Below are 16,844 nucleotides of genomic sequence, written 5' to 3'. Positions count from 1 at the left end.
TTTAAAAGTGCCAGAAGAAAGAAGTGACGGGAGAACCTTGAATGGAGTCAAGCAGGGGAAGTATTGCTGTGCGCGTCAGGTTTTTAGACATGTTTTATAACATTTAAATCCCTTTGCATGAAAGCAACACTGGTATAAACCTCATGCTTTAGTTTTAGTTTGTTTTTTAAAACATTACAGCAAAATACGACCAACAGAACATGTACAATGACTCAGAATGCACAATCTTTAACACTCAATTATGTCAAATGAACAGGAAGGGTTCGATATGTGCTGCATTGTGATTGGTCGCTTTCTAAGTCATTATGATATTTATTTATGGTGCTTTGTTACTAATGGCTGAAATATACGGTACATGTGAAGAGTTTGCTTCCAAAATGAGTAAACTAAATCCTATTTTTTATGTTATCATGTTTTTCTTGTATTTTATTGTGTTTAGTTATTATGGCTTAAATCAAAACAAACCAGCTGCAGTTTCATTTATAATAATCGGAATGCACAATAAAATAACGGAATTAACTCATTTTGTAACCAAACTCTTCATTTACTTTTCTTGTGTTTTCTGTACGGACTGTTGTGGTGATGTGCTTTGATTTTTAATTTTCCTCCAACCCATAAGACCATATACTGGAGGTCATTTGTCCAGTCCTTCATTTGAGACGTGTACTAACGGCTCGACTTGAGTTTGCCAAGTGTTTAATTTTAATCAATAAAACCTAAACCCACACCAAACCCTGACCCTAACCATAACTATAATCAGAGGGAAATGATAAGTGAAAAACAATGGTCTAGAAGCACCTAATCCTGTTTTTAAGATTAAAGTTAAGATACTTCTTGTGTATTTAAATGCTATCCTAGGCTCAACATGATGTTGCCCTAAGGACATCAACCACTTGGCAAAAACAGGAGAGCTGTAGTAACGTGTTTTAAATTAGCACCTCCACCGGCAGCAGACTTGTGTTTTTAAGGTGTCGTGAAGTTGGATGAGCTCATGTTGTTATAAAAGTTTTGAAAGTTTCTGTAGCTTAGTTTCAATAAATGTGGACTGAGGAGGTGCATGTAATTTTTCCTAAATCGAGCATTGAAAATCCATGGGGATACATTCAAGGTTTTTAAAAGCCGCTTGTTAGAAACGTCCTTCAAAGATAATTGGCTTCTCTGGATCTCCTGAATGCTTTCAATCGAGATGTTTTGTTTAAATGTGATCCATCAACGGTTGAACACCATTTTTTGGCATTTAAACAATATTCGACTAATGAGTCTGAAATCTGCATGGATTCCTGAGGCCGTTTGTACCAAACCGTCAGTGGAAACGGACATAAATGATGTTCCGGGAGGCTGTTAACAGAAGAAAAATTGCTTCTTTTTGTCCTTTATGGACTGAAACATGGCTCTGTCAGGAGAAGTCATTGAGAAAAGCCATTCCACACGCTGGATTATCTGAACATGCCCTCCTTTAATGTCACCCATTTTTTAGAGAAAAATGAATTTCGCGGTGAAATTGCTTTGCGGTTCAGGTGGAGTATATATAGGTGTGTTGTGCACTTTATCAGCGACAGATCGTGATTAGATGCCTGCAGGATTTCTCTCCACAACTCATCCTTTGTGATCCGTGGAAAGGTCAAGTGTAGCTTTTTCCCGGCTAACCTACAGCCGCTATCAAAGTTTCTCAATCCTCCATGTTATTTGTTCGCACCGTTGCCGAGCTTCTCGTGATATCTGTCGCAGTAAAACCATGAATCACAACGCCTTATTAAGATAAAAACAAAATGCAGCCGCGGGTATCCCGCAATGAGACCAGAGATGTTGAGCGCCATTTCTACTGATTTGTTGAAGGTCTTGCGTGGCCAGCAAAACATGAGATGTTCACTATATAAAATGTTTAGATATGAGCTTCATGTCACTGTTTGAAGAATGAAGCATCATTCTTTCAGAATCTCAAGGTTGTGTAGCGTGCATTAGCATAGCTGTGCTTGTTTTTATTCTTTCGGGTCATTTAAGGACATTTTAAATTGGGCCGCACAATTAATTGGGTTTTTCCACTTAATATTGTGTCAATAATATCACATTGGTTTGGATGATGTGTTTATGAGCAGCTTGTCCGTGAAGCGCTGCTTTTTCATCAGTAGGATGTGCTGAGATTAAGGTGCATTTGAAAACATCATCTTTATAAATATACTTTTTTATCATGAAAATACCCGAGAAGACATGAAAAACATCATAAGCATTTTCTGGAACTACAGGTGCATCTCAATCAATATTTTTGAATAATGGTTGAAATACACATATGAGAAACACTTTAATTATTCTGTTACATATCGTTGCACAAATTTGGTCGATTTTGGTAGATTATGTCCCCTGTCTGTCGAGCAACATGTGTTTATACATATATTACAATAAGGGTTTGTCTTTTCAAAAGTTCTATAGCCTTTCATGAAGGTTGTTGTGTTGACTCATGCGATTTCAGTTTAACGTGGTGTGAACATGAGCATCAGTGCTCCCTGGATTTTTTAGGCAATGAAAGTTCCATTGCACTGGAAGGATTATGCAATTAAGGCAACCCTTAAATTAGCCATTCCCCAGTCAGTGCCCTGACTACTAAACAAGGGAACTGATTGAGACGCACCCTACGTGTGGTGTTGTGCTTCTTCTGCACAAATTTTCGCTCTCTGGCTTTCAGACGCAGAACAGCTATGCTTAACTGATGACATGTTTATAGCCTCTTAAATAATATACAACATTGCAATTTATAAATAATATTTTGGTGAATTTGTGTCTTCGCACGAATGTTCAGGACATATTCTACGGTTCTCTCTGGAAGAACACACGAGGGAATTGACAATCGTGACAGGACGCTCGTACCCTCTCACTGTGATTTCTGCAAACAAACAAACAAGCTTTTGTGTTCTTCAGCGTTTGACTGTAATCTGTAAATTTTGTGGTTTTTTGTTGTGTAAGTTCCTATAAAAAGACACAAAACTCTATATACAGACCTGTCTGCAAACTTTATTTAAAACTTTAAAATGTCAGTTTTTGTCAGAAAAAAGCATGTGATCTGTAGAAATACAGGTGTTTTTAGTTTAGAAAAACAGTAATTGAGGTTACTAAAATTTTTTGTAGTTATAATTAGAATTATTTTGTTTGTTTTTGTTTTAATGGGTTTATAATTGTTTTCATTGTTTTTCTTTTTGATAATGATAATGCCTCAAACTTACATAGCTTTATTACAACATTTAAAATCTGATCATCTAATAGGTTTTGGTCCACACACATGTACACATACAGACAACATATCATATCCAGTCTAATTGGTCAGTTTTTCGAAATTGAAACTTTTACATAATCTGAAAACGGAACAGTTCATTTTGTTAGTTGTTTTGTTAGGATAGGACATCTGGCAGAGATACAGCCGTTTATATACGGTAGGAAATGTAGAAAATATCTTCATGGAACATGATCTTTACTTAATATCCAAATTTTTGCCATAAAAGAAAAATCTATAATTTTGACCCAAACAATGTATTTTTACCTTTAACTAAAACATTTTCCGTGCTACATAAAACTGCTTTAAACTGTGATCCAGGGTCACATTTGAGCAGTTCCAATGGCGTGACAACAAAAAATGAAAAACAATCTCATAATAATATATGATTTTATATTATGAAAAACCATAAGAGAGATTTATCCTCATTCTTAGTTTTTCCTACATTTTGGCTGTCCAACTATCGGCACATGTGAATTATTTGTTAACTATCCAAATATTAAAAACACTATTAACACACACACAGGCTGGTGATGTGGGTTATTTGTTATCACAGGAGATGTTGAGAGAGGTCATTAAATCTGCAGTGGAGCTGAGAAATAATGCAGTGAATCACATCACAACTTCTGCTAATCTGAGCATACGGCGCGGCCATATGGCTCTGTGGTGACGGCCAAAGCCGAGAGGAGACACTTTCACAATAAACTCAAAGGCTGTGTGACTGTCGGTTGTGTTCAGAACAGTTCTGTTGTGATGTCCTGTACAATATCACATCAAAACAACACGCTAACATGATATTTAGACCGTAAATTTACGTCAGATCTTTCATTGAAGGTATAAATCAGATCTGAATGAATTGAGCAGGAATGTCTGTGAGATTGGACGGAGTCCAGAGACTTGAGCTCTGTGAGACAGAACCAGCGTTCTGACCCGCCGGCCCGCAGAACAACAGTCTCCACAGCGGAGAGATGGAGCCGTGCTGATGGGCTCCGGGAGAATTGAAGTAAGTAATAGGTCAATTTGAGGGCCCGCGGAGCCCATCGCAGAGAAATCACTGCATCATACTCAGGATTTCAGGAGTGAACAAGAAAAACACTGGAATATCCAGGACTCTTTTCCACATACAACAGAGCAGATGAATGTCGAGTTTATTTCCCCTGACATGATGGAACTATGTGGATTGTTTGATGAAGTGAGCTTTATTCGAATGGTAATGTTTACATAACGTGAATATTTATGAATATTAAAGAAAGTGTCATCAGTTTTGAGGTCTCTGCAGTTCTTTCATTTCCTCGTCTCATTGTGATGTCATGAGCTCAGAGATGTGAGCATGTGTGCGTTTGCTCCTTTCGGTGATTTCATGTGGAGTTTTAATACACCTCATTATCTGGCCTACTTTACCTTGAGATTTGTTGATGCACAACTAGACACAATTCAATTTGCATATATTTGTTGGCGTTCCCTTGACGTGCAGTAATTACGGGCTCTTAGAATGATTTCCAAACGCTTCGACACTTGACTTTCACACAGCTGTATAACTGAAGGATCACGGTGTTTTACACCTGAGTTTTATTCTCAGGACAAACGTGCTCATCTCAGTTCATGATGCGTCTGAATCAGAGGATGTCAGTCCGGCCCAGCGAGGGTCCGTCTCACGCAGGTAGATTTAATTGTACGTGGCTGCCCGGAGCCCCCAGCGCCCGCGGGTGATGTTTTTATTGCAGGACCGACCCTAAAGCCCTCCAAACCGCCAGTCAAACTGTTTGCGTCGACCTGATTTATCTAGCTGAAAATGGCCAGATGAGGAATAACCATCTTACGGCCTAAACTTCTTACTAACCTCTTAAGATATGATGACCCGCCAGTTTCATTTCTACTCTCAAGGAGTATTTTTTCTGTTTGATTAAGGCCGAAGCAGAGTACAGTGCGCGTGGCACAAATTCCGTTATCAGAATAGTACGCGCACAGCCGGAATTTGGTTAGGTCGCGCATGCGCATTCCCCTTCTTGCAGTAATTAGTTTAACCACCAGGTGGCAACTTCATTCAAGGTGTAGAAGAAAACCTGACCCCTGTAGGCCCGGAGAGTTATTGCAATATGTCGTAATGCGCATGCGTCAAAATCCTTGCGTACGCGTATAATTTGAAGGAAGCACACTTAGCAAGGCTGTGCGTTCGGCTGTGCGCTCGCGGACACGTGAAAAAAAGACGTTTGCCAAAGGCTTAAGTGATAAAGACCAAAGAAAGTGTGTGTCCATGAGGAGAACATTCGTAGATAAGCTTGTGCACAGGTGTCGTTTATTAAGTGTTTTGATGTTGTCTTAATCACATGACCTGTATGTTCAGTGATGTCACAGCAGGTTTCAGGGGTTTATTCTGGCTCTGGGTTAATGATGATTGTCTGTCAGTAGTGAGCCCTCAGGGCCCTCTGTGATTACCTAAACTATCCTCAAAAATGATACTAAAAACATTTAAAATACCATTTTCAATAAAAGTCGGTGGATTTTCCGCACTAGATGTCTGCTAGTGTAGGTGTGTATGTGTCCATTATTCCGTTGAAGAGCACATACACACGGCACACCGATCTTAATGCATATGTGTTATAAGGATTTGTATTTGTATTACGGTTGCGGTTGTGGTGGGGGCCGAGGCTAAAACGTCCCATTTCGCTAATGCTGTCTGTTATATTTATAATGAAGATTAGTGTTTAAATCATTGTCTTATGGGTTTCTAAACATGAACATCTCTAAGATGAGACAAGAAGATATGAAAGTGAAATAGAGAGCAGGTTATGTGAAGTCATGTCATATTTATTCACTAGAGTCAATACTTGTTTCTCTCCGCATGACAGATCTCAATATTTAAGCCAAATGGTACAATAAAGTATGAGAGAATATCAGTTTTCTTTTGGATTCTTGAGGTCACACAAACATTCATCATTTCTTCATCCTCATGTCATGTCAAACCTGTATGAGTTTCTTTTGTTCTTCAGAACACAACAGAAGATATTTTCAAGAATGTTGATAATCAATGACGTTAAAATAGTGTCAAGAGTTCCTCCATCAATTCCCAAGTGACTTTTTTAGCAGCGAGTGCACTTGAGTCTTTGCCAAAGCTTTTCAATTCTCACTTCATTACAGGAGCAAATGAGTTGTCGTTGAAACTATCGTGAGATTCTGAATCATGTCCGACGGCTGTCTGTCAGAAGCATCATGAGAGACGTCAGCGTCCTCTGACTGTTGTGTTGATAAACATTGTGTTCAGATGTTTTGGGATTATTTTCCCTTATTTCTTGCTGGACAGAACAAACGGTTCTTGTTGTGGTTTCATGATCGTCAATGAAATTCAAACAGTAATTCGTCCGAAGTGCCTGACAAACTTCAAGCAAAGTTGAATGGGATTTTTTGAGGATTTGGGGGTGTTCTGATAAAACACTTGTGTTATATAATGTTGTCCTGTGTTTGTCCTGTAGGGAGTTTGCCCGCTGGAAGGTGAGGAATACAGCCATCGAGCGGCGGGATCTGATCCGGGATCCTCTACCGCTCATGCCGGAGTTTCAGCGCAGCATGAGGATGTTGGGCCGCCGGCCGTCCACGCAACAGTTCATCGACACCATCATCAAGAAATACGGCACACATATTCTGATCTCAGCCACACTGGGAGGTGAGCGCCCTTCTTTGTTTGACATTACCTATAGTATATCATTTATCAATATATTTATTCCTGAGAATCAAACACGTCCATATCCATTTAATGTTTTTAGAGGATGACGACATGTCACATAACCCGTCCATGTTGACGTCTGCCTAAATGACCAAATGGGTGTGAAATACTGTAGGTTTTGATCCACAGCTTTTCAAGTTGAAAACAAACGTATCTCTTAAAAACTCTAAAAAAGACTTTTCATATTTAGCATTGTTCTTCCATGTGTGTATACACTTTCCGGTGTTCATTGACAGGAAGCTTTCTTAATCTGTCTGTAAAATAAGTTCATCATCATCATATTTTGCATGTTAATGTTCAAGTGAACGGAGCTTGCTGCCCTTTTTGTCCTTTAAAGGTGCTCGGTTTCTTAACATTTCCCAGCTGTCAGCTCGGATATGCCATTGTTAGACTCTTAATTTGGGGTTGTAATGTTATATGTGTTCTGGCTTCGTGGTTGAATGTGATGCTAATTTTGGCATGCGGATATCTGATAGGAAGATGAAATATGAAACTGACGATGATAAAAGGAGGTTTTCCTTTATAGAGTTGACATCATTTTGAACAAATCAAAGAGAAATATAGAATTCTTTGGGGGATCTTTAATTCTGTGTAAATTATTCTTGTACTTGGTTCAACCCTGTTGTGCTGTGAAACTTTCTCTCTAAAAGCATCGAACCCCAATAACATTGTTTTGGAAAAATGTGCAATCATTTCTCGAATTCTAATTTCATACGTTTTATGCGTTTTATAGTTTTCCTGTTTTCTATCATTTCTTCTTCCCATGCAACAATGCAAAACTGTAAAAAGTCAGTAGATCTCACAGGCATTCAGGGTCCCAGTTGTGAGGTCTGTACAGTGTGTCGTGATGTTGAGTGATGCTCAAATACTATAACAATTCTCATTGATGATTTTGAGCTGATGAAACCCTTTTTATTCAAAGCGAAGTTATGTTTGTTCTTCGTTCTGTGTTAGAAGTGAGTTAGACACAGTTTGTTTTGTGAAAATGGATAAAAGTTGTATTTATGCATATATGCAAGTGGCAAACTTGTTCAGTATTTATTAAGAAGAATATTCCTGCTTCATTGTGTCATGCGGGTCGGTGTTAGCCTTTATAATCTTTATGGCATTTATTGGTCGTTATAAAATCAAAGAAAAATGAACCGGTGACTATAATTTCATTACATTACAGGAGCAGCATTAAAGAGAATCTACAAACGCCGGCCCTCCGTCACCTACACCACACCACCATAAAACTGAAGAAAAAATCAATAGAAGCAATCGGGCCTATCCAGGCCAGAGTAGCTCAATAAATCACATATGGCTGAGAAACTGTGAGCGCGCTTCATAATACTGTATCTGTGATTGCCCTCAATGTGTTGTGATAACAGCCCCGGGGATAGAAGACGCTTTACTCAGAGGACAGATCACCAATCAAGGTCAAATAAAGGTTCATCGTTCTTCATTAGATCTAGACGTCCTTTCATTGATTCATAGGTTGATTAAGAGGAAATCTGATTTATTATCGCCGTCTTAAAGGTTACGCACATTAGGGTCGGCCTGGCATATCAACATTGTTTCTTGATCTTGTTTGTCTGGGGTTGAACAGTATAGACACGGCTCAAGGATGGGAGAGGTTGATGTTTACGTACATTTCAATGCTGGACAAGCATGCCGTTTTCATCATTCCTGATATCAGTGAAGAAATGTAAACATCAGAAAAGGTTCCCATTCACTTGTGTGTATACAAGGGAAGTCTTGCCCTGTCCAATATGGCGGATCCTTTAACTCTCCATTCAGAACACACGTGACATGTTTGACGGAAATCTGTTTGCCATTATGAAAATTTAAGTGGATTTAATGTCTGAAATGTCTGAACTCTTGACTAGAAGATGAAGTTGAAGTATCTCTGCAGGCAGCTCGCTGGGTTTCAGAGCTACTGTCTCTTCTAGAATAACAATATTGAGTTGGTGAATGAAGAGCAAAGTTAGAAAGTCAAGAAAGCGCTGGTGTCGGAGCAGATATTCCTCTGGTGCTCAAGTGAATGAGTTATTTAGCAGAAGGTCAGCGGTGCTTTGCAAAAATCAATCACGTCTGCCTTTCCCACTCGACTCCGGCCCAGAAGAAATCTTTACCGTTGAGTCCTGTGAGCGAACGAGAGAAAGTCGGGTCATGTCAGTTTGACACAGTAAGCAGAATATTTTCTTTATGACAGCGTGAGAAGTGAGTCACCAATACTGATCCAGTGTCAATGTTATGATAGCTCGTACACGCTGAAGATGCGTGTTGAGAAGTGACGTGCTGGCTGCAGGAGTGTTCCGGCAACTAGGGGTCAGCTGTGGCCTAATGGTTAGTGTGTTGGTCTTTTGATCAGAAGGTTTGAATCTCAGTGCCAGCAGGTCATGACTGAAGGGCCCTTGAGCAAGACACCTTACCCCTGATCGCTCTGCAGTAATGTGACACTGTAAAAAACTTGTAAGTCGCTTTGGATAAAAGCGTCTGTCAAATGAATAAATGTAAATGTAAATACAACAGGACCACCGGCAGAAAACGCTGAAGAATTGTTGTGACATCTTCATAAAAGCTTTCTATCGTGCGAGGAGCAGATCTAAATCTAACTTTAGCGCTCAAATCTCATTTGTTTCAAGACTCACTAACCCCTGATGTTTGTCAACAGTGACATCAGTTCAACATGAGCATGATGAAGGTTTGAGAGCTTGTGAAGAGAAGTTTTAGTGAAGGATAAGCTAAATTCTCAACTGACTTCAGAAGCCATGAAATATTCTGCAGTATTTGAAGCGTTCATCATACATCACAGAAGAAAGTTACGCAACATTTTTGCACAGGCTTAGAACAACATGAGAGCGAGTAAATCAGAGAGGTCGAATGAGAAACGCATCATTCATTACACAACGCTGGCTTCACGATACGATAATATCATGATAGTTTACACATAATTAAAAAAATAACTCTTCCGAAATTAAAAAAAAATTCATTTGATATTTTGTTATAGAATGAACAACATTCAAGGTTTAATTGTATATGTGTAAATAAAAATGTAGCTGAAATTGAATAGAAATGAACACTAAGAAAGCTAAACACTAGAACAACATTGAGCTGTGTGTTCAACTGATAGCACATCGGTCATATTGTAAAAATATCGTCATCTTGATGATAACATGGCTTTTTTTCTAGCACCGTGATATATTGTGCCATAGCGTATCGTTACACGTCTTAAATTTCATTTACAGTATATTCTTTTTAAAAGTATCCCAGCCTTGTGAGAGAGATATATTTGGTGTTGGCGTGTGAAGTGATGTGAAGTCTGAACATATTGCTCTGTGTGTGTGTGTAGGTGAGGAGGCGCTCACCATGTACATGGCCAAGAACAAGCTGGACCGGAAGATGGTCAACGCCACCCAAGGTGTGGAGGCTCTGCACCAGCTCGCCTCTTCATATTTCATCGACCGGGATGGCACCATGCGCAAACTACATGAGATTCAGATCTCCAGCAACGCCATCAAGGTAAGACACGCAGACATAGAGCTCCTCCGTTATCCTCCCACCATCCATCTGTCCTCTTGAGCTCTTGTAACTGGAGTTGACGGGAGTCTGAAGGCTTTCTGGTGCTCGGGGTAGCTGGAAGTCAAGCGTGACAAAATGAAAAGGAATTGACAGCGGCTGCTTAGTCAGAGCCAGTGAAGAAGCCGACGCAGCGCTCTTAAATACACACGTACTCAAGATTGACCTCACAAACTCTCTTTCTCTCTGTGTGCGTGCGTGATTTACCTGCAGTGTTGTTAACGGTGTAATCTTCATGGCGTTGTGAGTGTGTTGGATGTTCATGTCTTAAAAATGTTTAAAGAATGATTACACTGAGAAAATCAGGGACACACACACACATAAACACACACGTTAAAGCATAAATAAATGATGAAGAAGGTTTTTAATGTGACCTTCATATAACAAAAGGAATGAAGTGAGTGTGTGTGTGTGTGTGTCAGAGTCACAGCAGACAGAAGAACTGAAGCAAACACACACACACCTGCACGAGCATACCCGCGCACACCAAAAACACACTCCCGCACACACCAAACACACTCCCGCACACACCAAACACACTCCTGCACACACGTGTATACACCTGCACACACCAAACACACTCCCGCGCACACCAAACACACTCCCGCACACACCAAACACACTCCCGCACACACCAAACACACTCCTGCACACACGTGTATACACCTGCACACACCAAACACACTCCCGCGCACACCAAACACACTCCCGCACACACCAAACACACTCCCGCACACACCAAACACACTCCCGGACACACCAAACACACTCCCGCACACACGTGTATACACCTGCACGAGCACATGCACGCACACACCAAACACACTCCCACACACACCAAACACACTCCCGCACACACGTGTATACACCTGCACGAGCACATGCACGCACACACCAAACACACACCAGCAGGCACACACACGTATACACCTGCACGAGCACACACACATGCACACACCAAGCACACACACATGCACACACCAAACACACAGAAGCAGGCACACACGTATACACCTGCACGAGCACACACACATGAACGCACCGAACACACACACACAGGTGTACACACTCCAACGAGCACACACACACCAGCATGAGCATACCTGCACACTCCCGCAGGAGTGTGGGTTTGGTATACACCTGCACGAGCTCACACACACACATGCACACACCAAACACACACACGCAGGTGTACACACGAGCACACACACACCAGCACACACACCTGCACTCGCCAAACATACACACGCAGACGTACACACCCTCACAGGCACACACCTGCATATGCGTGCACCAAACACACTCCCGCACGCACTAAACACACACCCACAGGCGTACACACCCCCACGAGTACACACACACACCCGCAGGCGCACACGTGTACACACCCACACAACCACACACACACGCACACACCAATCACACAACTGCAGGCACACACACATGCCCATGTGCACACACACACAAACACTACACATTACGTTTTAACCCCACAACTTAGGGTTTATCAAGACCACACGCACACACACAAGCAAGAAAGCATTGGTCTGGTTTTATTATATAAGCATCTTTTAGTCCCAATTAACAGCTGTGTGTGTGTGTGTGTGTGTGTGTGTGTAAATGAGGACCGTACAAGCTAATTACTGCTTCATATAATGTCCTATATAGACTACTCACATAGATGTGTTAATAAGCTCTCTCTCTCTCTCTCTCACACACACACACACACACACACACACTGTGACAGCATCAGGTCATGCATCAGTCTCTGTAGGTTTGAAGTGGGTGACGTGTGTCAGCCAGTGGTCTTGTGCCGGGGGGACGTGCCCTACACACTTCACTGCGTGTTTGTGAGCATGTAGCAGTCACAAATGAACACTGAGAGGTCTTGAACATTCATCCATTAGATTTATCAGCTCTACACAGCACAGACCTCACAAGGAGATCGAAAGCATGAAAACACAAAGTTATAATCACATTTAAGCTTTTTTGTAATATTTTGTGGGTGGTTCTGTTTGAATCGGTTTGACAGACAGTTGTGTGTGTTTCAGTGAATGTCAGCGATCCTGGGCGTCATGTACTGCTGCTGTAGTAGCTGAAATCAGATGGTTTATTTCTGTCAGGTATCATTTAAGAATGAAACTCAAGACCTCACACGAGCACTTTAATAAGAGAAGCATTTTTATCAGTCAGGGGTGTTATGGGTGATTGATTCCATGAGAGGAAGGCATGTGATGTTGAACATCAGGATCACTTCTTACCTCCATATGCAAATGAATGATGCTGCTGCAGCCAACCTATCAGAGATGTCCGTTTAACATGTCGTGACTGGCCAGGATCCCATCACAGCTGCCGGTTAGTCACAGGTGTGCTCTCAGAACAGAACAGGTAACCGTGATAATAAACATATGATAATATGATTTATACATCAGCTGGAAGCTGAATACATGAGCTGTTCATTGATGTATGGTGTGTTAGAAAGATTTTTGGCTGAGATACAACTATTTAAAACTCAGGAATCTGACGGTGAGAAAATCTAAATCTAAATAGAAAATTGCCTTTCAAGTCCTTACCACAGAATATTACTTACAAAAAATACATTTCTGATATATTTTCAGTAGGACATTTACAAAACATCATCATGGAACATGACCTTCACTTCATATCCTGAAGATTTTTGGCATCTATAATTTTCACCCGCACAATGTATTTTTGGTAGGGATGCAACGGTATGTACTTTTTGGCCGATAATTTATGATTCTTTATCATTGGAAGCCGATAACCGATATATTGGTTGATATACAGTATCTACAAGTAAATATAGAATTTCCGGAGACTGAAACTAAAGACAACTAATGGACGACTGCTTTTATATGTAAACATTGACACCGTTCATTCTCTCATGTACCAACCCTACTTTACACTAGTTAAAGATTCTTTAACCTTTAAACTTTTCTGGTATATTTTTTATTTAATAAACAAATGATAGATGTTCTTCCCTAGAAACCCAGAGAAGTGTTCTTAAGCCACGAGTCTAACAGATCTCCAGACAGAAAGCATTCAGACAGCAGTCTGATTCACACAATATGCTTTTATTCCTATAATGTAAACATTCTTATTATAATGTATCTACATCAACAATGTTTTGCTAATATCAGTAAGTGAAACATCACGACAGAAAGACAGAACTGTACTGGATTATAACTGTGAGCAGCTGAAGAACTTTAACCAGAGGAAATCATCTATGATTTATCGCCTATAATATATCGGCATAAATTCTATTATCGGCAGAGACCGATAACATTAAAAATGACCTTTTATGGGCCGATCATTTATCGTGCATCCCACATTTTTGGCGATTACTTAAAATGTTAAAACTGGTTTTGTGGTCCAGGGTCACATATTGTAAATAATTCAGTGTCTGGTTGGAATCTAGCCGATGCTTTTACACGTGTTTAACATGTATGTTAAATATTTAGCACATACACTTGTGTTTTGTGTTTAATTCATTGACCAAGAAACAGAAAAGCTGATTAAAGATCACTTTGACTGATGGTATAATGTAATTTCCATGACATTTGTTGTGATAATGTTATTATTGTGAAGTCCTTTGGCCGTGATAATCATGAAGTGAAAATCGTATCACTGTGAGTCCTCAGGTGCTGCAATATTTCATCTCTATCATCGTAAGCTTAGAATTTGTATGCACATCATTTAAATAGAAGTTTCTTTTAAATATATCGTATAATGTAAGTTTGTTATCTGTTCATTCTGTCAGTATTAAGTCATATACGTAGACAGACAGATGTGTTCACCTAAATGAATCAATAATCAGGTGTGTCAGGTGTCTGAAGTCTATCAGAGGCTAAAACAGAAGTTGTGCTGACAGGTGTAATGACAAACGGACACAGTCCCATGACGAGTGATGGAATTAATTCACGCATGTGAATGTTTTCTAATGGTGTCAGACATGCAGCAGGTTTCTGTCATTCCAGCAGATGTGTTTGTGTTGGAATGAACATCGGGTCATTGGGATTTTCAGCATCCGTGTGTAATCCCCAAATCTCTGTTTTAATCAGACATGTGCGCTGGGATTTTCATTTGGATTCTGGTAATCTCTGTTTTAATCCGGTTGATCATTTGTGTGTGTTTGTCGTGTAGTTTTGGACCGGGATCATCTCAGAAGTGTTACGTGTACAATGATGATGTTCATGAAGTTGGTTCATCGTGACAGCCTTGTTTCTTTTATTCTCAGAAGTTCTCCGGTGTGTTTCTAATGGGCTCAGACAAATAAAGTGCGCTGGGTTTTTATTGTGATCCACTCGGACAGGTTTCCAGCGTCTCCTGCAGTTTATGTAGGTCAGAGTCCGCTGCGATTTCATCTCTGCTTTAAGATGATATAACAGCACGTCTGAGGAAAGTCCAGTGTGATATTAAAGAGAAAGAGGCACCTGTGTTTCTCTGAAAACGCTTACATTTAGAATAAAGTGACTGAAATATTTCTTCAATATTAAAGTTCATCAAATGTTTTATTCAGATTTATTCTTCTTCTGCCAAAAGATTAAACTTGTAACTCATGATTTTCTAGAGAGTGTCATCAGGTCTTGACTCTTTCAGGGCTGTTTAATACTAAAGCAGATGCTGTTTTGAAGTGGTAAACTGTGATATTTCTAAGGTGTTACACGTTTGTTTGTCGGACGGTGTGTATTTTACTGATGATGTGATGTGGTATGTCTGTGTGCAGGTGACGGAGACCCGGACCGGTCCTCTGGGCTGCAGCACGTATGATAATCTGGACTCAGTCAGTTCTGTTCTGCTCCAGAGCCCGGAGAGTAAACTTCATCTGCAAGGTACGTGACATCACCTTCAGACGACAAATGCTTTCCAATCCACATACTATCCGTCCTAATCGTATTCGATGTCCCAAATCATAGTATGTTGAAAACAACGAATCTACTTCTGTAACACTGCAAATTTATTTGAAGTTATTTTATAATTTTTGTACATATGGCTCAAGATTCTTCAATCAAGATGCCTTTTCTTGCTTGTTTTTTTTAGAAACAATATGAAATTTCAGTGAATTTGTGCTTTAAACAAGCAAAGCAGACTGCCAATGGGGTTAGAAAAATTATCTTGAATTGGGTGACTAAGAAAACGTTAAACCTTAATTCAATATGATTACTCTTGTCCCATTGGCGTTTCATTGCTTGTTTTAAGCACAGATTCACTGACATTTCATAATTTTTATGTCTAAATACAAGACTTTTTTTGCATCTTGATTCGAGAATTTTTTGACATTTGTACTGGAAAACAAGACAAATATAGTAAGAAAGAAAGTAATTTTTGCAGTGTAGAAATTGGAAGCACAGAATGATACGTCTGATATTACCCACAACTCACTGCAAGTAGGCGGAGTTTAGTGACGCTCCACTGCATTAATAAATGATATAACTGATGCGTCACTTAATTAACAAATGTAAGTATCGAGTAAACATAAACATAATAAGCCATATAATGAATGAATAAACACTTGAATGGAAAGAAGATGTGTGTGACAGTTAATGGCCACAATGTTGTCTGTTAGCTATAGTTTAAGTAGGTGAATTGGAGCGCAGGGAATGATCTATAACCGCAAACACAAAGCTCAACTGTACTTTTTTATTCAGATTGAACTGCTAGAGAAGGGTTTTTGTGTGTGAAATCTGACCTGGACATGTTGTTAAAAGTGTTGAAATAAGGCAGAAACACAAAGAGAATAATGATTGTTCTACTAATGAAGCAAAGAGACGTGGTGTGTATCACTCAGCCGCTGAATTGATCATGAATCCAGCTGTGCGAGCGTCTGTCACATCACGCAAAAAAAGTTTCTGTTTTCTTTCATCGTTTCCATATGAAAAACATCATTACGTCTTTATTACTGCAGTCATTTTCTTATGACGGTTTCGTGTCGCACATCTGCTGTATTGACACTCACTTTAGAAAAGATAAACAGACTCACAGCTGCGACGTGTTTGACTCCCTTCTGCTTGAAAATACATTTCTGTCACCACGCTTACATCACCACCTGTGTGTGAAATAAGAGTGGTGATAATGCTCTAGAGATCTAGAGGTGTCATCCAATGATGATTTAACAGATGAACTTGTTTAAAGTTGCTGGTGATGCTTCCTTCAGTCACTGTTGCTATGGTTACAGGTCGGGTTGGGAACCGAGAACTGGTTCTTATCCAGAACCGGGTCTGTTTTGCCGGAACCGTGAGCAAAAAGGATTCTGGTGCTACGTGTGACCAAGCGCTTCATTAA

The 16,844-nt window shown here is 40.0% G+C and overlaps 1 protein-coding gene across 1 annotated transcript in view; it reads left to right on the top strand.

The window, feature by feature from the left end:
• The window catches only part of LOC306903361 (BMP/retinoic acid-inducible neural-specific protein 1-like), a gene marked incomplete at both ends in the record, with an annotated part of 35,309 nt that extends 18,465 nt beyond the window's left edge, over positions 1-16,844 (top strand). Inside the window, 5 exons of the mRNA XM_079472463.1 lie at positions 4,842-4,922; positions 6,733-6,923; positions 10,318-10,487; positions 15,289-15,394; positions 16,717-16,844. Of these exons, the coding sequence (XP_079328589.1) occupies positions 4,842-4,922; positions 6,733-6,923; positions 10,318-10,487; positions 15,289-15,394; positions 16,717-16,844 (676 nt within the window). The remainder of the gene's footprint in view (positions 1-4,841; positions 4,923-6,732; positions 6,924-10,317; positions 10,488-15,288; positions 15,395-16,716) is intronic.

Source organism: Barbatula barbatula (genome assembly GCF_947034865.1).
Source record: "Barbatula barbatula genome assembly, chromosome: 2".
Classification (NCBI taxonomy): domain Eukaryota; kingdom Metazoa; phylum Chordata; class Actinopteri; order Cypriniformes; family Nemacheilidae; genus Barbatula; species Barbatula barbatula.
The sequence above is the reverse complement of the archived record's forward strand: the minus strand, read 5'-3'. Positions and strand labels throughout refer to the sequence as shown.